This window comes from Phragmites australis, chromosome 23 (genome assembly GCF_958298935.1).
Source record: "Phragmites australis chromosome 23, lpPhrAust1.1, whole genome shotgun sequence".
Taxonomy (NCBI): Eukaryota; Viridiplantae; Streptophyta; class Magnoliopsida; order Poales; family Poaceae; genus Phragmites; species Phragmites australis.
In genome coordinates, this window is record NC_084943.1 from 17,999,176 (window position 1) to 18,025,065 (window position 25,890).

The 25,890-nt window shown below is 44.5% G+C and overlaps 2 protein-coding genes across 2 annotated transcripts; both read right to left on the reverse strand.

Annotated features, from left to right (window-relative positions):
• Positions 1-18,912: 18,912 nt before the first annotated feature.
• On the reverse strand, positions 18,913-20,214 carry LOC133906457 (CASP-like protein 2U1). The gene is made up of 2 exons (XM_062348372.1): positions 19,836-20,214; positions 18,913-19,731 (listed from the first exon to the last, which is right to left on the reverse strand). The coding sequence occupies exons 1-2, from the start codon at positions 20,000-20,002 to the stop codon at positions 19,338-19,340; spliced, it is 561 nt and encodes a 186-aa protein (XP_062204356.1). The 5' UTR covers positions 20,003-20,214; the 3' UTR covers positions 18,913-19,337.
• Positions 20,215-20,947: 733 nt separating this feature from the next.
• Positions 20,948-25,169, reverse strand: LOC133905900 (OBERON-like protein). The gene is made up of 3 exons (XM_062347698.1): positions 24,933-25,169; positions 23,195-24,382; positions 20,948-21,880 (listed from the first exon to the last, which is right to left on the reverse strand). Exons 2-3 carry the CDS (start codon positions 24,357-24,359, stop codon positions 21,282-21,284), a joined length of 1,764 nt encoding a protein of 587 aa, XP_062203682.1. The 5' UTR covers positions 24,360-24,382; positions 24,933-25,169; the 3' UTR covers positions 20,948-21,281.
• Between the last annotated feature and the right edge of the window lie 721 nt (positions 25,170-25,890).

Consider the following 25,890-nt stretch of genomic DNA (forward strand, 5'->3'; position numbering starts at 1 on the left):
CTTATAACAGCCAGACGGTTTGGGACGTGGTCGGGGTGACGTGGCAGAAGCCGATTAGACAAACTGGACACGTGGATTGGGTAGGGAAAGAAGAGTAACACTTGAGTTTTAGCATATAAAAATATAATAAATTTACTCTAAATTAAGAAAAATAATTATTGAACTAGTATAAAATTAAGGAAATATATATTTATATGTGTGTATCCAAATATATTATTTTGTCTAAGTATTTTAGAGATCATCAAAATAATTTCTAAATTAATCGTTGCAATAAAAGGATCATATGCATTTTTGTTTAATTGTTTTTATGGTTCTTGTGTGGCGATTCGAATTTGACTACATCTCAAATTCGAATCTATTTTAATTCCTTTCGGTAATTTCCTAATCCAAATCAATCCGTGAAAATCGATCTTCCAATCCAACTCAAATATTCTTTTTGAATCAATCTCAAATTCAAATCTTAAATTCGAATACTTCTATTTGAATTTAATCCCAAATATCTCAAAGCCAGTCTCATTCAAATCATTGTCAAATTTGTATCCGAATGCAATTTAAATCATTCGAGTTATATTTGAATACTTCCAATTTAATCATTTCAGAATTTCAATTCCATTCGATTCAATTCGAATTCTCGTTCGAAAGTCGTTCAATATATAATTCAAATCCTTGTTCTAAATCAATCCAAATCCTATATGAATAGCCACCCAATCAATTCCAATTCAAGTTATTTAATTTGAAAACCGGTTTCAAATTCGAACTCAAATCAAATCGTCATACAATCCAGTTCAAATTTGAATACCTTTATTCGAATTGTCACACAATCCATTTACAATTCAAATACATTCATTCAATCATCATACATTCAATTTCAAACTCAGTTACATACATTTGAAATTACCATCCATTTTACTCTCTCTCTCTCCCCTAAAGATCTCTCTGTTCTCTCATCTCTCCGAGCTCTCTCTCTCTCTGTTCCCACTCTCTCACCCACACAGCTACAAGCCACTAGCCGCGTTCACATAGCCCATGCCCTCTGCTGATATTTCCACCAGCAGCCAAAAGCCATTTCTCCTTCTCCTCTCCCTCGCTGATCTTTCACCGAGGAGCCCAAAACCAATTTCCTTTCCTCCTCTCCCTTCCTTCACCTACAAGGCATCCTTCACACCATACATGCACACAAGCATACACACGAGCATGCACTATCACACAGTAGCAGCCCTGCCACTGTTCTAATCCTCCTCCCCACGTGCACAACCGGACACACATGCACATCGCTATCGTGCCTTACTCCCTCACTGCTCCAAACGCGTGCAGCCTCCTGCTCAGCCGAGCCGCCGCTCAGTCGCGTTGCTTGTGCTGCTACCGACGTCGATGTGTTGTCGTTGGTCTCCTCCACACCCGTGCATCCTCCGAGATGTCACCGCCGAGCTCCTCGCTCTGGCCCGCTTTCTTCTTTAGCCCGGCCACAAAGCCGCTATCGGCCTCCCTCTGCTCGGTCGCGCCAACCCAATTGCACCATCGTCGTTGCCATCTCGTACGTGCCATCACCGTTGTCGTCCGTCCCCGATGAGCCTCTCTCTCCTTTCTCTGCTCCCCGATGAACCGCCATGCTGGCTGCGTCGTGCTGTCACCGCCGCGCTGTCCTCACGCCACTAGCCTAAGCCGCCGTGCGCTCCTCTGTGCCGTAGCTGGTCTACCCGCGCACGCCGTTGCCACACACGCAGCAGCTCGTGTCGGGCAGCCCGGCCGCCCCTTCCCCTCATGCTGCTGGCTTAGGTCCGCCTGGCCGAGACCACACCCAACCGCGTTGTGCCGCTTGCGCACGCATAGATGCACCACGCCCTTCCACTGTCGTGCACACCTGTACACGTTGCACCGCTTGCGCACACTGTCCCAAGAGCAACCGATGTGCACCATCTCACACATGCCGCCGCTCGCCTGCGTGTCGATGCCTCTTCTCCATGTGCCGACGGGCCACCACCAGTGAGCCACACCGGAATCCCTCCCTACTCGCTTCCATTCTGGCCACCTTCTCCGCCGGCCTCGTGCTCCCTTCCTCTTGTGCTGCTCTGGTCTCCTCCAGCCGGCTCCCTCTCTCTCCACCGCCGGCGAACAAGCCTTCCATCGTTCATCTCCTCCCTCAAGCCTCAACCCCCTCCGGCTGCTCCCCTTACTTCGGTGCCCACGCCTCCCTCTGGTCCCCTTCTCTCCTCTCTGAGTTGCCCGAGAAAAGCACCGGCCGGCCTTATCCTCTTCTCGCTCTCCCTAGCAAGTGGGTTGCGTCACCTTTGGTCCATGGCCAACGGTCCATGCTGGACCGGCCACCTAGAGCTTTCCCTCCTAGTCCACTTGCCCACGAGCTGAGTTTGTTGCGCAGTACTGCTCTGGTCCACAAACTTGGTCCATGGTGCACCACCCTCATAGCCCACTTCGATTTACAAATTCGTGCACCAAGTCCACCAAAATAGTGCCACATTTCTTTTTCCAGGATTTTATTTATGACAAATCTTCTGAGCATCATATCTCCTCTGTTTCAACTTCGATTTTGACAATTCTTTCGTCGATATTCCTCTAAAATTATAATCTATCTCCATGCCAATTCTTGTAATTTTTGGAGTTCATTTATTACTCGTTCAGTATTTAATTCGTGTCGTGACGTTTAATCTAGATTTAATTTTCATCTTTAGTATATGAAGTTGAGTTAGATAATTCAGTAACCATGTTTAGGTTATAATAGTAGATTAGTTGCTTATGTTAATCCAGCATAAGTATATGTCTAATCATCATTTTATTTAAAGAATAGTTTTTTAGAATAAACTAAAGAATTAATCTTTTAATTTAATGTTTAGATATAGATTGTTATTTCATGCTATAGGTTATAGATTAATCTTAGTTTAATTAAAGTAATAAGATTAACCAGTGTATCTGATAAATCCATAAATACATGTCATTATAATATGATAGAATAATTTAATGATGGTATTTAATTAATTGAATACCCTTTTAATAATTAATTATTTAGTTTTAAAGAATAGTTTAACCTAGTTAATTAATTACATGCATGCTTTTGCAATAACAATAGTTTATAGCTTAATTAGAGTAGCAATTAAGTAACACTAGGTAATTAAGATTAATTACTTAGATAACTATGATTTAGTGCTACAAATTAGAATATTAATCTCGACACTTAAGCACATATAATCGTCTAGAGTTATGCTTACATATATATGTATACATGTTCATATTCATATAGACGTAAGTATCACACATACGTTTATGTATGTACACGTGCACTCACCTACACGTAGAAACCCTAACTATCGCCTTCTGGCAGTTAAGCTAATAAACACTCACCTAATTATTAATGGCTTGTTTAAGATTTCTCTTAAGTTAATAAAATAACTAGGTTAATAGTTTGACCTAGCTTTGCTAGATATTTCCGCTGGATTCTAAATGTCAGTTTCGCTTAGCTAGAGTTGTCGATCGTCTTCCTGCTAGGTTAGCTTTCGTTGCTTTCCCAGTCGTTCTTCTTTCACTTTGGTGTTTCCTTTGGTTTTGTTTTGGTGTTCATCTGCTTAGTCGTTATGTGATTTTCATCGTTAATATGTGTAGGCTCGGAGTCAAGGTTCTAAGCAAGAACGCGAGGAAGGAACTGAGGCGAGGCCAATGATGAAGAACCCAGGATGCTCGAACGACAAGACCAATCGTGAATTGACCTTTATAAAGGCAAGTTCTAATTCCTGGATCATATTGAACCCATGTTTGCAATATAATAACATGGCGAACTAAAAACATGACAGTTATATTTGCATGGTATATAAAGATTTCTCTTTAAAATTCTTGTATTGGTTATAACCCATTTATTGAGCCATATTACAACCACTACTCGCAGTACTCAAATGACAACCCTAGATTGCTCCCAATACATGATATAGTTATATTGGATGAACCCTTGCTAAGTAGTATGCTTAGGGCTGGATACGTTGCTCTCTTCGGAGACGTTTGATCTCTCCTCGGAGAGTACTTAATCACTTTTTATTACGATCATATGCTTTGTAAATGAGTGAAATGTGTTGAGGTGTTTGATGGTGTGAGTAATGGAAAATGGTGTTGGTGTTAAGAAAAACCATGAAAACTGCTTTGGTGGGGGTGAACGGGGTAGTCCTCTGAAAGTTGGAGGCTATCTCATGTGGGTATTCCTTTGGGAAGAATGCTTTTGGGGGCTTGAGGTGATACTGTATGAGCAGGACTTGATCTCACACCCTATTAGCTGAGCTCGGTACCCACCTTGGAGGCTGTAGTGCAACGGGAACCAGGAAAAGACTTGCAGAAACCAAAGTCGGCTGGTGATATTGTAATGGCCGGATTCGAGCCATTTTCAAGGAGTGTTGGAGCTTTAGGCCCCTGGTAAGTAAATTCCCATGGGTACCGTGTGGCAACATGCTCGATGGGTACAGGATCTTGGTATGATTCGTTCCTCTGCTTGCAATAGTTGGAGGCTGAGCATATCATGTGGGTAAAGCTGTACAACATCTGCAGAGTGTAAACCTATTTAAATAGTCGTTTCCACAGTCATGGACATGAGGAAGTTACACACTCACAATGTTTAGTTTTGTGGTGTGCGTACCCCCTTTGGTGTATGAATGGGTAGTGTGCCCGTGTTTTGGATAAAGTCGGTTATATGTCGTTGAATCTGGCTGGACTAGATGCCAACCAGCTAAAAGATGGGAACTACAGAGAACAGATAGCTTTCCCCCAGGGCCAACAACCTTTATCAATCAAACATGGTTTTTGTTCATGTTTTAAACTAAGTATTACACTTTAATTCACATTGCATATAAAACTGGCTTTGTGCTCAAACTATAGCCCTATTGCTTTTATCCTTGGTTACCTCCCTTATACATCTACTCAACCCCCTTAAACTAGTATTAGGACTTGTTGAGTACCTTCTGTACTTAGTCTTGTTGCTTTTAGATTGTTGAGATGGAGATCATCCTCAACCCAGACGAAGTTGAAGAGAAGCAATCTAAGGTCACGTCCGCACCCGAGTTGCCTGTGGCATTAGGTTGTCTGCTTATTTCGCTCCGCTTCGCTGTAGATTCTTCTACCTAGCTGGTCTGCCATGGATCCTTGTCCACAAGATCATCTTTTACTCATTTCAGGTAATTATTTCATTTTATTTTATTCAAAGTATGTATTTGATATCATTCTGAATAATATTGTGCGTATCAGCTACTTGATCCAGGGACTGATACAGGAGGCATATGGTAGTACGAGATTATAAATCCTAACTACCAAAGATACTCTAACATCCCTTCGCAGTCATAGCGAGAGCATCACAGATGGTTAGACTGGAGAAGACGTCGAAGGTGTCAAGCCGACGGGCTGACATCCCCCGCAGTCGTAACAACAACGCATTGCAGGTGTTGTGACTAGAGTGGAAACCAAGGAGTAGCTCATGCGGATGGTAGCCATTTTGTGCCGATGTCGAGGTAGCCGAGAGCGATGCGAGTAGTCATGGTCAAGGATTCCGTGCTTGAGATAGCCATGGTCGACGAAGCCATAGTCAGGGTTTGCTATTGACGAGGAAGTTGCACTTGAAGCCACGGGCGCAAAGAGGCGCTATGATGACGGGTGTAGGGAGGCATGAGGGAACAAGTCGGTGATGCAGACGAGGCAATCATCAAAGAAGAGATCGATGTCGAAGTCATCACAATCAAAGCTATCGAGGATGAGGCGTGCACCGGGTTTGCCAAGCCTGGGAACGTGTCAGGGATGAAGTCACACCAGTGTTGCTAGTACCGGGCACGTGAAGGTAGGGTAATATGAACAAGGGTTCCCGATCTTCCGAAAGGTTCTGGTAACTCTCGATTTGGTGGAAACGATGGGGAAAAACACACGAACTGGACTCTAACACGACCTAACCAGCAACAAGACCTTGACCAGGACACAAACTCAACACGACGAACTCTGAAACTGAAATATGCAAAAGCTAAAGGCGCGGAAGGGTTGTAGGACAGGAAAAAAAAAACGATATGGCAGTGGACTATGGAACGAAGGCGAAAACACTCGAAACTAAGGGTAGATATGAACCTGACGGTATACCTGAAGCTCTGAATACCACTTAATATGAACAAGGGTTCCCGATCTTCCGAAAGGTTCTGGTAACTCTCGATTTGGTGGAAACGAGACACAAGTCGATCCGGCTTCCGAACAACACGATCCGAAACCCCGCAATCGCAGCACCACGTCTCCTCTGGTTATCAACCGGCGTTGCACGGTTGACCTCACCCAGAAGGCTAAAATCCTTGCCTGCGAATCGAAGAACACAAGCAAGAACAAGGAAGAATGCAACCAAATTGCAGATGAATGATTAATCTCACGAGTTGGGGTCTCACAAACCGACGAAACGGCGAAACTGTTCTTAACAGAATAATCCAAGCAAAACCCGCCCTAACGAGAGCGGCGGCGGCTGATAATAAGGGTCTAGGGTCGTCACACCCCCTAGTCACGCCCCCCCTAATGGGCTCAACGACGATACACGGCCCAACGGACCAAAAACGGTGACGCAGCACCGGGACAGATTCTGGACGCTGACTTGTTTCGACGTTTCCCGTTGACTCAGAAGGAATTTGGACCTCAAACCAACGCCATTGGTTTCCTTATGAAATTATCTTTCCAACCATATGTGAATCGTCGAAAACGGAGTCCGGATGCGTCCTGGGCGTCCGTTTTACTGCTCGCTGGTCCTGGAGGTCGAGGCTGATTCGGACTCGAGTTGGACTGGACCTCCTGCTGTTGTTGGACGTCCTAGCTGCTCCTCCACGCCTCCAAGCCTTCTTATATGTGTCTCCTTGTCCTCTCCATGATTCCTAAGCAACACATAATCATTAGGTAGTAATCTATTCTCAAAATTATATAAAGAGTTGCTTAGGAACGAGCTCACCTCTAAATTTAATTGTCGTGTGCGAGCTCTTGTGATTGGACCTTGAAAGTTCAATGGAGGATCATTGTATGTATCCGAGGGAGTGATGTCCTCATCATAGGGAACCCAACCATGTGCCAGTGTCTGAAGGACCAGCAGAGAAGGCCTCGACGGTCATGGTGCGCAGAGCGGCGAGGAAGAGACTGCGATGTTGGCGACGAGGTTTGTGTTGGACGATGGCGGTAGAAGAAGGTGGAAGCAGTGGCCTAGAGCGGCGACGCCGGTGACCGAGAGAGTGTTACGGTGGTGCTCAATGAAGTTAGCGAAGAACACCCGAACATCGTGATAAATACCAAGGGCATCGACGACTGAGGCAATGACGCACCAAGAGAGGCGACGTTGGTCGGCTGAAGCATTGTGGCGCGCGGGACGATGATGAAGGGCAATGGCGGGATCCTCCGCTCGGTCGGACCGTGCTAGGGAGGGTGCAATGGCGCTGCGAAGGCATGGCCACGTGCGGCAGCACTACGGCCCAAAGGCAACACAGGGGCTCAAGAAGAGGCACATACTTGTGGACGAGGAGGACGTGAGCTACTGCCGATCGGCCGGGACGAACCGCATGCGACCGACTGATCATACCTAGGGCGCGCGAGGCGATTGAGGCAGATGATCCCAAGTGGTGGTGACGACAACAAACTGACGACGAGGGTGTGTGGACGAGACAACTGAGCGGCGGCTCGTGAAGGCGTCCCTAGGGTGCCACGAGCCTAGGTGTTGCTGTGGTCGAAGGGCGTGCAGCCATGTGGAGAGGGTCGATGTCCAGACATGTGGAGAAGGTGGTGTGAGCAGCTGGTGAATCTGTGGTGCATGGAAATGGCGGGAGTGGCCAGTGTAGTCGGTTGCGACGTGATCCATGCACGTTGAGATGCGTGGAGCATGTGGCGGTGGAGTAGCTGGCGAATCCGTGGCACGTGGAGATGGCAGGAGTGTCCGGTGCAGTTGGCATGATACGATCATGCGCGTGGAGACGCATGGAGCGGCCAGTGCAGTCGGCGCGATGAAATCTATGCGCATGGAGATGCGTGGAGACGGGCGTGTGGACAGGCAACGCGAGAGATGGACGATGCAGCGATGAGTGATGACCAGACGTGTAAAGGAGTATGCGTGGGCACAGGCGAACATGATCTAGGCGCGTGGAGTTGAGGATGGCATGCACTGAGAAATCCAAGCGCGTGGATGGACGAACGGCGTGTGGATCCAGATGCGTGGAGACAACGGTGGACGGATCCGAGCGCAGAGACCAGCATGGAGTCGACAAAGAGCAGTCGACCATGGCGCATGTGGGTGAAGGAGCCAGTGTTATCGTGCCGAGGTCGGAGTAGAGGTGCGAGGACGACGGACGGCGGTTGGCGACTCAAACTGATCTTTAATTGAAAAAAACAAAAAGAAACACGGATCAACGATCGGCGAGAGAGAGAAACCTGATCAAGAGATCATGGAGATCGATCTCCCCGGAGGCTCACAGTGCGGAAGCTGGCAGTGGCTAAGGTTTGTGGCCTAAGATCATAACCTAAGACTCATGATACCATGTAGGAAAAAATAGATTGCGTGCGATAAATTGCATTGAGCCTCTTAGGCGGTATAAATAGAGTACAAGGATTTGGGGGTCAAGAAGCCTCCCCGACATATATAGCAGTACAGGATTATAAATCCTAACTATCAGATATACTCTAACATATATCTAATTGGAATGAAATAGTGCAATGTGTGTACTGGTAGATGTTAGGTAAAAATTTCAGTAGTAGCTTGAACATAATCTCGTGTACAGAGCATGCTTTGAAGGTGTTTGTGATAATGCAAGGCAAGGAGAAACTCAGATTTAACGATGTGCAAACCAAAAGTGATGATACATCTTTTCCCCTTGATTAGTCCTTGTGATATTTCTTTTTTATTGATGACACATTGTCCCTTACAAAATATCAAATGTCAAATTTTCACAAAATATTGGAAATGATATGCTTGAATTGCCCTCTAATTTTCTAAAATTAGAGGCCCATATTGATAGATATGTTCTATGGATATATGATATATGCTTCAAGGATAAATCTTACGTGATGATAGACATAGCATACATAGCATTTAGCCTTGCTTCCCTTCAAACTATTAAGGGTTTCTAGAAAAATTGTGATTGAATTTTGAACAATGGTCTGCTTCACAGCACACTTAACTAGCTCTTTTTTCATGCCATTTTCAGATGGCACCAGTCAATAGCTGATAAATAGTTTTATGGTTTGCTTTATTTGAAGGTTGACCACCTTCGTTGGATGTACGTTCAATATTATCTTTAGTGGATGCGCTCAAGTTGCTTAGAGTTGAAAATAGAGTGCAATTTTTATTTTGTTAACTTAGATGCATGTCCTTTATTGGATATATTTTTGTTGACTTATTAAGTATGTATGATCATTCTAATCGACTTATTTGAGTATCTATGAACGATGTAATCAATATATTCGACTATCTATGAACAATGTCATATTTACAATTAATTTATCTCGTGATCACTTATATTTTATTATTGTAATTTTTGGGAAAATAATATTTTCTTACGATGAAAACACTCAAAAAAAAATCTATGTATCCTATCTAGTACAACAAAATAATCATAAATGCTTATATGTAAAAAATAATGTACATGTAACACAATAAGAGTACTATTGATAATTCCCCAAAAACCTCTCATTCATAGATTTGGAGCCACCCTACTAGTTAATGTACATGTAACACAATAAGAGTACTATTGATAATTCCCCAAAAACCTCTCATTCATAGATTTGGAGCCACCCTACTAGTTAAACATCTTCACTGACAGCTCTATAGCAGATCTGATCCACCGTAGATTTCTAGAACAGAGCTGAAAAACCTGAAGTGGAGTTGTGCTAAATAGGCCCCTAGACTCCTGCCGGCCAGTTTAAAAAAAAATATGTCATCCATCAAAATTCAAAACACTGTTGAAATAGTCATAAAAAAAATCTGGAAAAAATGTATAGTGTAGATGATGCTATAATATAGCTCTTCAAAAAATTCAACTCAAACAAATAATTATACACTGAGAAAAAAAGATAAATTTAATTATCCATTGTACAATGACATTTGTCTCCTTTGTTTCTCATTGTACATATCATATTTTTGTCTGAATTTTTTAAGAGATAGATCAGTATTTTATACACTAAAAAATCAGAAATTTTCATGAGGTCCTTATGGCCCTTCGGGCAACAAGAGTGGAGATGTGCGATTTTTTAAAATGGACATCTATTTTTGCAATTTTCATTTAAAAATATAAAAAAAAATCCTTGGATTTTGGAGACACGCATGGTCTCAGAATTGGAATGGGCCGGCCCATATTTAGCTATTGCTAACTGCCAGTCTGCTGTCAGCCCCAGAATGGTAACTGATCCAACGGTAACGGAATAACTGATCGTCATATTTTTCTTTTTCCTGTTTTATTTATGTTAAGAAAATGAAGATGTGGATGAGCCGTGTGCCAGGGGTATCTGGACGGTGGAGATTTTCCGCTGACGGCTGGAAAATCGTAGGATAGCTAAGCCCTTAGGTCGTCTCCTGCAAGATGTGTGCTTCCATATTTGGTTTGCGCCATTGTAACTTAAAATTTTTGTCTTATGTGATATCTAAAATTTACATTTCCTTTTTCTGCCATTGTAACAAATATATCATCCCTTCTCTGGAACTAGAGTGTCATAGAAGTGAGAAAGTGGCATATTTTAGATGGCATAGAAAGGAGGAAGTGGCATATTTTAGATGGCATAGAAGGAAGACAGTGGTATAGAAGGGATGATATATTTGATCGAGTGGCAGATAAGGGAAATGTAGATTTTAGATAGCACATAAGGCAAAAGTTTAAGTTTCAATGGTATACAAGGAATTTTTGTCACACCCCGAAAAAGCCTAATCCAGATTAAGTATGCATAATCATCATGACATCATATTTTGCATGATTAATTATTAATTTAAGTATTTAGAACATGTTTGGAAAAAATATACGTCTAGATCGATGCATGTTTCCATCATATATATATATAATATTTTTAAGTGGAAATGGTTTAGGGCTCTTGAGAAAAGCCCCAAAGACTTTGAAGAAGAAGAAGAAAAGAAAAAGAAGGAAAAAGGAAAAAGAATGAAGCTTGCAGCACAAGGATCGCTCCCGCGGTCTGATCGCCAGGGCATAGAGAGTTTTCTATTTAAGACATCGATCGATGTTCGCTCTCTCTCTCTCTCTCGTTCTTTTCTCGCTCACTCTCTTCCTCACTCAACCCTAGAGAGAGGAGGAGAGATCCACCTCGACGTCCCCAACGGCTAGAGATTGACGGAGTAAACTCCCCTGAGTTTCCCGAAGGCATCCCCGAGCTCCTCCCCCTCTTCCCCATCGTCGGAGACGTTTCCACACGAGTTTTTTGTGAGGAACCGTCCATATAATATTCTAACTAATCACCTGGAGGATCATTGTTCATAATCACAAACTCGATAATTAACTAGAATATCATCCCGGTAGTCCTGGCACGTGTTTTGTGCCCAAGATCGGAACACATGTCTTTCCAACATATACATCACAACAAAGCTTAAGAAAGAGCGAGTAATTAATATTATATTACAAGTCTTTAGCCATTCAACTATTTACACCAATTTACAACAAAAGATAACAACATCTACACAGCGGAAACATAAACCTATACAGTAAAAGAGAGTGGAGCCACATGCTCTTAGGCTCCACCCCAAAAGCACGACCTCTGAGAGTAAGATGAACTACTCTTGCCCGCCACCCTGAATGGTAGGCACGAAGTAGCCAAACACCGACTCTTCCTCACCAACAGCACCTGAAAACGCAGGCATGAGTACTAAGGTACTCGCAAGACTTAAACTAAAGAACACATATACATAGGTCGACTCTAAGGATTATGCATTGAGCCATTAGCAAGGAAAAGCTACATGGTTAAGTTAAATATAAGCAATAAGCAACCTAGATACATAGATGTGAGCAACTAACTTAACCAACAACAACATAACTCTATTCTGCCATAATCAACTGAACATAAATAACTGGAACCATTATGAACATACATGTAACAAAGACCAACTTAACCATCTCCCACATATCCAACCATCAACCACAAGCGAAAACTCTACAACCGATGCAGATGGACAAAAGCATGCTCATGACCGAAAGCGCGGCATTTTGAAATGTTTTTACACCCTGCAGGGGATACTCCTGGACCCAAATGACTTGAGGACCATATGGCTTGCATGACCACACAGATCCATACAAGGGGTACTCATGTCAACATTTCCTAATAAGCCCCAACCATTTGGATCATGCATCGCTCGACGCTGAGGTACTAGAACTACTTCCGGAGCAAACTAGCACCTCTTACAAGTCCGTCCGCTCACACCATCGATATTCACGCCCAAATGATCACAGGTACAGAGGTATTCGGCTCGCCTTACCATTAGATCGGCATGTGATGAGTAAGGTAAGTGCTAAAGCTGACTACACCGATGATTGGTGCTTAAACGATGCATGCGGTCTACGGTTTCTGGGTTCCTCTCCCGGCCTGCCCCCAGGACTTTCCTCTAGAGCAGATAACACCCCTAGCACCGCCCACATCTCATCTCATACTCAGCACTCATCCAACCATCATCAACCCATATCCAACATTGTGATTATTACGAAAGTAAATAACGTCTATGCTCGCGAACGATAAAACAATTCACCGCTCGACTTCTACTGAATGACCTATGCATTGCTAAGCATTTCGATTTAACTTGTAATTTAGACACCAACAACATACTCAAGGCGACAAAGAAAGGATGAACAATAATTCAAAGTAGAAGTAATGCATTCAACATAGGATCTACCCACTTGTACCCGATCTCGACTCAACACATGCAAATATACATAAGCATAGTTCATAAATTTTAGACCTCATTCAATTGAACAAATGTGCAATATGCTTAGTTGCTTGCCTTACTGCTCTTAGGTTTGCCTGACACTCCCCGCACAGAAATGCAGAAGCTCGCTACCGCTTTTGCTCACACCCGCATCACACTTAGGTTCTTCATTCACTAAAGAAGAACACATGCAATGATGAGTATGAATGAAGTGCAAATATGTATGCCATAAAAATGCATATGATGAAATGCTATAAAATTATGCCTTATAATGCATGAAAACATTTTTTCTAGATAGAAAAAGTCATAAGAAGACTAGCAAAATTGGTTTCACCCATTTTGGGCTTGCGATGAATTAACGGTGAATAAATGAAGTTTTAACCTAATTAATAAATCTCAGAAATTTAATTAATTATTTAATGACTAGGGACATTTTTTAATAGGTATATTAGGTTATTATGAAACAAAAAAATTGGTTTCATAATTTTTGTAGCTACAGAGAATTTATTATGACTTTTACAACTTTCAGCCAACAGTAAACTATGCTGAAAATGGTTCTGCTAAGTTGACCGCGGTCAAACCGCCAACAGGGGTGGTCAAACCACCGGGAGTTACGGCCAGACCACTGGCATGCAGAGAGGTTTGGGTTCTGGTGATCAGACCAGCCCGAGGGGCGGTCGGACCCCTAGAACGACTGTTAGATCGCCAGAAAGTGTGGTCAGACCGCTGGGAGCGGTCGGGGGCACTAGGTGAGCTCACCGGAGACGATTTTGGCGATTCCGGTGGCTTTTGGGGTGGAGATTTGGACCTAGAGCACCTTCTTGACCTCCTCTATCGTGTAGGACCACACGTATAAGCCGAAATCAACCAAAACTCGGTTATTGCCTTCAATGCTCAAGAACACTAGAACTTCACAACCTTAGCTCCAAATTCGAATTCTATCCAACCAGAACACGGATTCTTGACATGTAAGCCTAGGGGACTCACCCAAGTGTCTTTGCCGAGGTTGTTGACCACTGGGTGAAGGAGGAAATGAAGGGAAATCGAATAACTCCAGTGTTTCTTGTGCTTCAACCAAGAACACCAAAATATATCAAATCCAGCTCGAATCCTTTGGGAAAGAGCAAACAGATTGGAGGGATAGGAAGCTTATGAGCTAAGGATTGCAATGGTACCACATACTCACCTCGAATCTAAGTTCTTGTGGACGGATTTGAAGGAGGAATGGATAGAGTGCTTGAGAGGGAAGGGAGAGGGAGCTGCTCCTTGCTTCTTTGCCCGGTTGAGCACGGGAGTGAGGGTGGGAGTAGGTGGCTGCACGTGAGGGAGAGGGAGGGATGGTTGGCATACTCCGGTAGGGCCCACGTGCTAGAGAAACAAAGTATTTCCAATGCGATTTCTATTCTTTTTTCTCTCGGATTAGTTTCTCTCATCCGAATGACTTTAAACGAATTACTCTAGAGTTACAAAACAAAATTAAACATAATGCTTAAAAAGCATATTTATACTTAATTATGTAATTATGGATTTTGGGACGTGACATTCTTCCACCTCAAGCTCAAACACCTTCCTAGAGCCCGATCTGCAAATCGGAGCCTCCCCGGAGCGAGCCAATCCAATAGAAAGCTTCCCTACGCCGAGGTGAGCCTTCCCCTACCATTTTTTTTGCTGATTTTGAGCTCTAGCTAATCGTCATTTTGGTTTGAACCGGGAAACCCAAGTTCGAGATCTCATCCATGGAGTTTTTCGAGTTTGGCATGTTGCATGTCATCCAAACCACCCTAGAAACACTCTCCTCGTCTCCTAGAGCATTTTATAACTCTTCGAGGTCGAAGGAAACGCTGGAGCCTTCGTCGGCGACCTCATCGTGGTGGTGCCAGTAGGGCCCAGCAGTCTGACCGCTGTTAGGGCCGATCTGACCGCCTGTTGAACCTAAGTCGGTTCAAAATATCAGTCGAACTCCACAGTCAAGAGTCAGACCGCCGCTAGGGTCGGTCTGACCGCCAGACCCAATCAGTACCATTTTTCTTCTCTGTAGTCTGATGGTATAACCGCCACCTGGCTCGGTCTAACCGCAAGTTGCTTAGCACCCCTTTGAACTTAGGTCATCTTATCCGAGGTTTAGACCTTTTCTAACCCGAATCGTTTAGCATTATTTTGCAAATGTTTTTGAAACCCAGCACTTGTAATGTTGTTCACGAGCCTGCATCATAATCATACTTTTCCGTCATCTGTTTGTTTATGTGATGCATTCTTGAATTATTTAGAGAGTGACATGTCAATGGTTCAAGCGATTGAGGCCAACTCCGAACCGGGTTCGTACATGATTGAAGTGCCGGAGTAACAAGGCAAGCATCTAAGCATATTATACCTTGTACTATGGATCGTGTGATGTCCAAATTGATAAATTATCGTTTTATGTATGTTATGCATGTTAGCGAGTCAGTGTCGAATTTTGTGGGTAGAACCTATGTTGATGCATTGTTCCTACCTTGACATTGATGATCACAATCCTTGTAACCTGGCAATAATCAGGTTAATATTTAACTTGAAGTTATCCGATATGCTTAGCAATTGCATAAGTCACCAGTAGAAGTCGAGCGGTGGGATGTTCCATTATTCGCGAGTATAGGATTTAATCACGTACACAATGATAATGATGTTGGGTTGATGAGTTGTGAGGATGAGACGAGATGTGGTTGGTGCTAGGAACAGGTTGGGAGAGGAACTTGGATGCCATAGATATCTTGCATCGGTTAAGAATCAACTGTTGTTTGTAGTTGACTTTAGCACTTCCCGTACTAAACATATTCGTATATGAGATGGATGAGCCAAATATCGTAAGTCGTCGCGTTCATTTGACTCATGCACCGAGATGTGAGAGAGAGTGCTTGTAGAGGCACCTGAGATTGCTTCGGGAGTAGATCTAGGTAGCCTCCACATGGCTCGGCATGGGAACAAAGGTTCGAGGTGGGTATGTAAATAGTTATCACGTGGATCATCGTTTGCAACCGACAGGTTGTATGGAGGGTGGTCTAGGTAAAGATATACTCCCCTGCAGGGTGAAAGAATAATTCGAATTGTCATTCTCTCGGGCATGAGCATGCTTCTATTCATTTACATCAATCGTAGAGTTCCAATATTGGATAATGTTATGGTATGTTAGGAAGTAGTGGTGATGGTTTATGTTGAGTTGAGATGTTCAGGTTACTTTTATGTTTTTGTTGTTGATCACAAGATAGAAGGGTACAGTTGGTCAAGTATAGATGCTCACACATTGAGTCGAATTTCGCTTTTGCATATACTTTACTTAACTTTATGATAGATCCCTTGCTAATTTATTCAGATACATTATCCTTAGAGTCAGGCTATTTATATGTACCCATTATGTATTATGTTTTGCGAGTACCTTCATACTCACGTTTGCTTTTGACGAGTTTTGCAGGTGAGAAAGAGTTAGCTTTCGGTTACTTCATGCCCACCGGTGTGCTGACAGGCGAGAGTAGTGCTATCTAATCGGATTTTGTCATTTTGGGTGCTCAGGGCAAATGATTCCACTTATCTTTCGTCGTTTTTAGACTTTTGTTTTCCGCTGCGTAGTGTCTCTAAGCGGCTAGTAGGTGATATTGTTTTTTTATCCTCCTAGCGTTTGTTTCTGTTAATAGAGGTTTCGATCTTGGTCATAAAATACATGTTGAAATTATCATGATTGGATTCTAGTTAATCATTATGATCATAATTATATAAATAATCGATTTAATGATTAATTATAATATAATTTGAATGGTTTTTTATAATTGTATTCTTCTTTCTCCAATTTTCTGTTTTAAGGTCTGGACGAGCGGTGATCACGGGGAGGACGATATGGACAGTGGAGATTTTCTGATGACGGCTGAAAATCGTAGGATAGTTAAGTTTTTTTTGTATAACCGATAGTTAAGCCATTATGTCCTCTCCGGCAAGATGCGTGCTTCCGAATTCCGTTTGCGTCGACACTCACTAAAACTAAAACAAGTACTCCCTTCACTAAAGAAAAGTGGCGTATTAGGCTGTACAGTCAACACGTTTAACAACGATATCTTTTAAATAGTCTTTTCTAAATTTTGAAAATGGCATAGTTAAATTTGTTTTGAAAAATGGTTTCAATAATATTACAACTTCTATACATTTTTCACATATTATATGCTACTAATAATTGAAAAATAGTTTCAACCATTGAAAAATGGTTTTGTCAATAGTTTTGACCCTTTTTTTCTTCGAGCTACTGATATCTTTTTCTCTCTCTAGCCGGTGAGAGGAAAAGACACTTTGGTTTCTTTTCTGTCCACCAGTATGTATAATCTATTCCATTATCTAAAAAAAAAGTATGTATAATGCAGTAGTGGAGTAGCAGCACGCGTGTACAGCTAGCTTGTGCACATGCACCGGAAAAGGGGCCACCGCACGTCAGGAAACCAACCGGGCCCTTCGCGCAGTTGCCTCGCCAGCCGGAATTTTCGGTTCAGATTCCGTGCAAGCTCTCGTGCCGTCGCCAACCCTTCTTTTTTTTTTAGCCATCGCCAACCCTTCTTGATCACTCTACATTAGCGTTTCCAAAATCGATCTAGCGGCGCCCGAGATGATTATGGGTCTATGCAATCCTCCTCCTTTGACGTCATCTCAGGGGCTTTGTTACTGTAGCAGTACACCCGAGTATGTATACATATATACATATATATGTATAGGTATTTGTATATGTATATACATACATACATATATGTATATATGTACATATGTACATACATACATATATGTATATATGTACATATGTACATATATACATATATATGTATATAGAAAAATATCGAAATGAATATTAGTTACATTAATAAATTAGCTAAAAAAATCTAAAATGCAAAGAAAAATATCTAAAACTCAAAAAAATATGAAACAAATTTTTTTAGGTTAGTATTACTTTCACCTACATGTTAAAACTATGTGTATGCATAAAAGTACTATTGTTTTCTCTATAATTAATTTAATGTGTTTAGCATTAATAATTTTATAAATAAATATTGAAATGTATAAAATTTGTGAACTTAATTTTTTTAGTCTTCTTTTGTCGTGCTCTACATAGCAAAACAAATATGGGCGCGACACGCGCCAATCAGACTAAGTAAGTGTTGTCATTGAAGAGTGTGACTTTTTTTTAAGTACAGGTTGTATTTTAGGGATCAGTGTATTTTTTGAAACAAAACAGGCATATTTATATTAATATAGCAGAAAAAATAGAAATGGATAGCTCTGAAAGACTGCCTATCGGAAAAAAAACATAGCAGCATATTACAACTGTGCACTTAGACCAGTCAGGTAAAACAACAACTCCTGCCAAACTCCATGCAACAACGACCACCGCAATATCACACCTGCCACTGGCCACTACACCTCCACATTAAACACGCTTGCCATTGCATGGTCCATCATAGACCGACTTCACAGAAACCGTCGCCGTTGCACCGACCTGGCCACCGCCTTGCGGAACTAGTCGTCGTCACATCGTTAGGGTGTCGCCTTCGTCACACCGACCTGCCACCGCCTCGCGGGACCAGTCGCCGTCAAGGCGCCACCATTGTCGCACAGACCTGGCCACTGCCTCGCAGGACAAGTTGTCGTCACACCGTCCATCCTCCGGCCGCTGTCGTCGCACCACCGGCAGGGCGCCACACCACCGCCACCATCGCCATGCCACCTCGCGCCGCACCGAAATAGCTGTCGCCATGCGAGATCATACGCCACAGCCACGTGGGTCCGCCCACCAAACCGTCGCACCTCCACCATCGATACCATGCCACCACATGCGTCATTGAAAACCATCGCAATCATGTGGGTACGCAGTCGAAATCAGTGTAATTTTTTAGTGACTAGAATTTTGTTACTTTTCGGCCACTTTTTAACAATGAAATTCACATCCAACGACGTGTCAAAAGTTCTAAGATGATATTAGTTGCAATTTAGGTTGATTGAAATATAAGAAAAGTTCTGGCGATTGAAAATTAACAAAGTTGTTAACATACATCATACATATGCAAAGCATGGATGTTGCTTCTGCTAGAGAATGTGACTCCATTTGTTCAGGGAACTCAAAAGTGGTTTCTATCTAACACCAGAGCCCAGTCCACTTACCACGATTGAACTTAATCTTGCAAATTTCTAAGCAATCATCCACGTCCGTCTTAATAAGATTACGTTGTACATATACAAGAGATGTATATAATATAAAATCGTTGGGTAGTGGCATGAGTATGTTGCCTGGTCTTGTACTTCTTGAGGAATTTAGCACCCACACAAGCATCGATGCTTAATTAGCTAAGCATGGGTGGCTAAATTCACACGTCATCTGTCCGATGATGTTGCAATAGAGGCACCACGACACACGTGCCACCTTGAAGCACCGAAGATGCGCTACACTAAGCTACCACGTCGCGACATTCCTAGCGCCGCCGCCGCCGCTTTTGCCGTAGAGCCTGAACAGGTTGAACGCCGACAGGAAGGCTAGCAGCACGGCGGCGAGGCCCGCGGCGACGGCGCTGGCGACGCCCCCGCCGGCCCGCCTGCAGAACGCGCCGTAGAGGCTGCAGATCCCCATCCACTGCAGCTCCGGCTGCCCGCGCTTCGCGACCACCGACGCCTGCAGCGCCGCCGCCGCCGCAGCCAGCATCACGTACGCCAACGCCTGGTCGCAGGAGAAGACGGACCAGGCCAGGGCCTTGCTGAGGAGCGGGCTGCCCCTCGCCATGGCGACGCCGCACCTCGCCGCCTGCAGCAGGCTGTACCCGGCGGCCACGCCATTGGCAATCACCAAGAACCTGCCAAGAAATCAATCGGAACAACAAAAAAAAAATCAATTTCGCACCCTAATATGAACTCCAGTGCAATCTAGCTAGGATGGATCATGCTTGGTACGACTTACACCATGGCTTTCATGTCGGTGAACTTGGCCTTCTTCTGGAAGGAGAAGAAGGTCCTGGTCTGGCTGTCGGTGGCCACCAGCGCCGCCGCCAGGGCGCCCAGCCCGCAGAGGAGGGCCCTCAGGGACACCTCCGCCAGCTTCACCTTCCTCTCCACATTGCCACTCATGGTGGTGCTGTGCAGCAACCAGAGGGAAGCAAAGTTCTAGAGAGAGAGAGAGAGAGAGTGGAGGTTCACGGGACTGATCACTGATGGCTTGGCTCCATCCATGTCCATTGTTATAGCAGGAAAGCTTCCACACTAGGCACTAGCTGGTAGTAGCTAGTGGGAATGTGGCCTCTGGGGTCCTCTGTGGAACTTCGCTTTCCTCAGGCTATCATTGCCATCGTCACCGGGGCTCTTTCCCGGAAAACGGATAACGTTTTACGTGTGCACGCCAAGACCTACTTTGGAGAAAAGAAACGGCTTCACACCTCAGCTCTCCTAACCGACTCCTGGTACATGTGTTGGACATTTTTCTCAAGAGTTAAATGGTGATTTCTGTATCGGCCTAAGAAATTAAAATTAGGTGCTAAATGATCCGTTGTCACGATGATGCGTAGGTGAAGTGTCACGCGAGATCGCTAGCTACCCTACCATGGAAGCATCCAGCAACGCTGGACATGTGGCACTAAGCTAGCTAGTGCAGGAGCTGAACCATTCAGTGTTTATTTTGTCCTCTCTTAGCATAATTACATAAATAAAAAAAGATGAGAGAGAGATGCCTGTCAAATGGAGGAGGCACACACTTTTGTTCTAGTATAAGGTCTAGTTTCACATTTGCAAAAGGCATGTGGGTCACAGCTCAACTCATTCATCTCAGACGAATGGAAGAAGAAAGACTTCACAGTTTCACATTTGCAGGATCGACACATGGAAAGCAGTTACACCACACTAGTGCCCTTGTGCCTCTACAATTTCCAGACCATCTGGTCTGAGATCACCTGCGCACTATGTACTGCATGTCTCTTCAATCGTGTTCACTTCATCCCTGCAGACATGGTGGTCCTGCCCTGCTTAAGCCTGTTCAGATGCATCTCCAGCTCCAGTGCAAAGCTGTGGTTACATGAGTCAAACAAGACCATACATTACATATGTTTGGTCTAGGAAAGTGTATATATATAGAACCATAACTGTTTGCATCAGCTGTTTCGTATCTGCTAAATTTAACATTAACAGGAGCGAAGCATACTATGCTCAGATGCAACAACCGAGTTAACATGGGTAGCCTACAAGGGCACATCACAAGCACCAACAGACCTAATGACATTGTGACAACAGCTGAAAGAGATTAAACTTTCTCAGGGTACGACCATTATACCTCTGCTGATACTTTACATTGAAGAAATCAGCATGCATCAGCACAACATCACACTTAAAGTGAGCAGCACTGCCGCTCTTATTTTGACTAATGCCCCTCTGACTTCATCGGCATGCTACGGACGTTCTTGAGGAGGTCCTGGATCTTGGAGAGCATCAGCGTCTGTGGGGGATCACCAGCCCTGCTGCTGCTCGCTTGTGGAGGCCTCTGGTTCTCCTGGAGCTTTATCTTCTCAAAGAGGAACTGCTTCTCCGCCTCGGCTTCCTCCAGGCGGCGCTTGAGGTACATGCTGGCGTAGTCCTGCTCGGCCCTCTCGGACTTGGCAAGGGCAATGCTCTGGAGCCTCTCGGCCTCCTGGCGGGCCTCGCTCGCCTTGAGCTGGAACATCTCGGCCTCAGCCTGCTTCAACCGGACAATGCTCTCAAGCTCCTCCACCTGCTGCTTCTTGCGCAGCCGCTCGGCCTTGAGCTCCTGCGCTTCCCTGACCTTCTCCTCCAGCTCCCGGTCGCAGGCCTCTACAGCAAGGCGAGCCTTTTTGTAGAGTCGCATTTTCTCTTCGGCGACAAGCTCCATCTTCCTTACAGCTTCTTGGACTACCTCTGCGATGCGATTACAGGCCTCCTGGGGAGTGATCAGGCGCCCTGGATCTTCATTTTCGGAGTTCTTTGGGCAATCCATCTCAAGCTCTGTGTAAATATATGCAAAGTGCCACATTAAACCATCACTTATAGTAAGCTACAAAAATCAATGGTGTAAAAGAAATTAGAAAGCCTAGTACTAATTACAACTGAGATAAAAAAAAAAAAAAGGAATCCTCTTAACCGTAACATAAAAAAAAAAGCAGCATGATCTGAAAAGGGCTTATCCAAAACACATGTAGAATTCAGTCAACCAAATTATAAACATGTACAAAGTGAGCACCCAAAAGTGGCGTGACCTCTATTAGATGAATACGGTGTTACTGGCTTTTGTTATGGATCGATTGTAAATGTTGGGGGTAGCTGGTTGATTGCTCTTGATGGGACAAACAGTGTCTCACTGATCAAGAGCTAACCGGCTATAGAGAGGAAGGAACAGAACAGACAGGGATAATTTGGGGAGAAATTTGACTTAATTGCCTATAAAGATAACAAATCAACAATCCCCTGCTTATACAGTGTCTCCTAAGAGTTTGCAAAAACTAACTTTCAAGGAACCTAACAAATAATAACTTATTTATTAGGAAGCTTATAACCAATAGCGAACAACCTAATAGACGACACAACTCGTCCTTTTGTAACAAAATATCGAAATACCCATAGCTAAATCTCTCTGACATTCCATGTGCTGCTAGTAAAATTAGTAAAAAATGCTTTTAGTAAAGCTTAATAACAAGAACGTTGGATGTAGAATTTCTCAATGGGCCGTTTAAACCATTGCAGCAATACATTTACAAAAAATAGTTAACTAGTCTCCTGCCTCCAAGATAAAGATATTGAATGCATCAAATTAGAAGAATTCCTGAATGCAACAACGTAAGTTGTTTCTATCGTGATTTGGTCACAAGACAAATGTGTTCCATATCCTTATCTTACATAAATGGATGGCACAAATCCATTTTACTGGATACTGATATCTCTCCAAGCTACCAATAATCAACAGTTTTACAGCACACCTTAAGAAAGTAATATGGACCGAATAAGACAGATACAAATCTTGCAGTACTTGTTCTTGTGACAAATAGCAATAGATGACTACTAAACATGTGTTGTTAGATACTTAACTAATCAATTTCCATTGCCCACCGATATAATGGGGATGTATAAGCGCTCAAATGAATTAACAATAATAATAGAAGCAAACAACAATTTAAAGTGGCACAAGGGTGCCATGAAACAGTAAGAAGAAAGAACTAAGCAGACTCAGAAATGAGCATTCAGAAAATGGAAGGAGCAGAAGCAAGCTACGAAGCTAACAAGTCAAGCACAAACATCTGTTTCAGTTAAGGAAAATAGACAGACCTTGAAGTGCCTGTAGTATCATCCTAGGATTGATGGAATCAGGAGTGTTCCTTAACCTTTCAATCAATTCTGTACATTTCCTGAACAACACCCTCCCTTTTGGCTCTTCACTTAAACGGAATATCTTATAAACAAACTCAAGCTCCCGTAACAAAGCATCCCTATCCCAACCAGGAGCGCATTGTTGGAAGACATCCTTAACCCAACCCAGCAACTCCGAGGCCCTCTGACAAGCCCGGCACCTAAAAAGCATCTCAGCATGGCCAGTGCTGCTCTTCACTGATTGTCCCATTCCAATCTGGCCATTTTGAATTGCACAATCCGTATGCGTCCAATGAGAGCAGAAATCACACCCAATCCAGCGGCATGTGTTGACCTCAAAATCAAACTTGTTACAAATGACACACATGCAGAGGTTGCAAAAACCATTCCTGTTAGCACATATGTTGCATCTGCATTCCTCAGCAGGGAGAGCACTCTGGCAAGCAATGTTCCGGCACCTCTTGTACAAGAAGACCTCCACTAGGCGACTCTGGGGAATGGTAACGCTTGGGTGCAAGAAGGCCTGTATTCCAGTCTTGATTGCAACAAGGATCTCCAGCTGCACATGGTGCGCCATTGAAAGCATGGTTGGTGTCAAATCACCCCTGTCCTGGATAAGCTTCTGCAGGTACAAGAACTCTTCGATGTGGTGAGAACCCCCGGTGCCCTCCAAAATCAACCTGAGCTCATTCTTGATCTCCTCCAAGTGCTCCTCCAGCATCACCTTCATTTTCTCGGCAACCAGGTCAACCCCCTCCTGTGCAACCTCCCGTAGCAGCATCCTGCCAACACGGGAGGCTCCGCGGACAACCTGCAACTTGGAGATACCATTCGCCACTTCCTTCTCCTTGTCCACCTTATTCACAACACCACCAGCAGCAGCACCATTGCTCTGGTTCGGCTCCACGGGCCATGTATCCCTGGAACTGGCGCTCTCGGTGGCGGAGTCATGCCCCTGATCAGAGTTTGAGCCGGGCTCCTGCATGTCCGGCGAGCCAACCTGCTCCGTTGAGGCCAGTGAGAGCGAGGTCTGCAGCCCCGAGGGCCGTGGACCATGCCTAGGTGGCAGCATCCCCTGGGTCGGCGGTTGCTGGTGGAAATTCGCATCGGAAGAGGTACCCATCTTTCGCAAACCTTAGCCACAACCTGCAAGGAGAAACAGGTTCAATCTCTTATTATTACAAGGATAGTAATTGACGGCATAAGACTCATCAAGTCGCTGATTAAATAATCATGGGGAAAAATCTCCTTAACACGAACTACAAACGAGAACTCGACACTAGATCTAAGCTAAGCAACTACTAGGAAACATATTCCTCCTAGTCAACCGATCACAAATCGATCCAATACCCGCCACTCTGTCCTGATCCTCCCAGCTCAATGTCTCCACGAAAGAACGCCAAGAGCACAAATCAGCCGCGGAACTCGTTAACCGCGACCTAACCATCCTAGCACAATCAACCCAACCCAGCCGCACGGCGTCCTCCTCCTACAGAAATCTCAAACCCTTGCGGCTCAAGACGATGCCGAGGGCCGAGGAGGCGAGACCCCGAACGAGCTTGCGCTGACCAAATCCCGCCGCCGACGCCACTGAATCGACCACCCCCATCCCCAGCTCCGCCTCGGCCTGGCCACCGTACGGGGAGAAGAGAACCGGCCAACGGTTGGGGCCGAACCGGAGGGTCAAGCTGCTCACCTGGGTACGGGCGGAGCGGATCGACGGCGCGGCCTGATCCCGGCGCAGGATCGTCTCCGCCGCAGCCGCCGCCTTTGACGGACGCGGGCGGCGAGGTACCCTCCCCAGGCGAATTTCCTCTCCGCGCTGTGGTGTGTGTTTTTTTTAATGTTTTTTCTCTTGCGGGGAATGGGAGGGAGTGGGGAGTCCAACCGAGACGAACCCGGCGGCCGGCATGGGAGGAGGGCCAGGGCGGCGGGCGACCGGGTGTGGCCGGTGGGGAGGTGGGGAGGGCGACCGGTTTGATCGGTGGAAGACGCGGGGTTACTGTGAGGTGGAGGTGGGGCCCGCCCAGCGCGATGCCGCGGTCCAGTGGGTTTGACCGGCGCACGCGCACTCGCGCTCGGACACTGCGCGAGTGAACAAACACGGTAGGTATTTTCTAACATGTCAGGGATGCCTTACCGTTTTTCACTCGCTGCTGTAAGAACTTCTCTTAGGCTGAAGTTTTTTAAAAACTAACGGCACAGTGCCAATTTCATAGAATAAAGCAGAAGTAAATACAAATAGATAGCGAGATCAAGTACAGGAGAAACAAAGACAACTACAATGGCATCGCTGACAACACTAAGAAATTACAGCCAAAACAACAACAAGAACAAACTAAAAACCGCAATAGTACTGCTCTAGGATCGAAATGATCCAAGAGAGCACCTCTGGTACTTCAAGATAAGGCAAGCACTTCGGCGGATAGTCAACCTTTCAGGCTATCATAAGTTCTCCGTTTGTCAGTGACATCATCGTCATTGTAGGTCGTAGTGGACCGCAAAGGGGATCCTTGACCATCACAAATGGTGAACGTTCAGGCGCTTCAGTGGAGTCTGGAATAGGCACAACAAGAGATTTTGTATTTCAGAGTGTCCGACTTGAACACAGCTTGGGGCGGTTGCCAACGAGAGGGGGTAAGCTTCAAACGGTT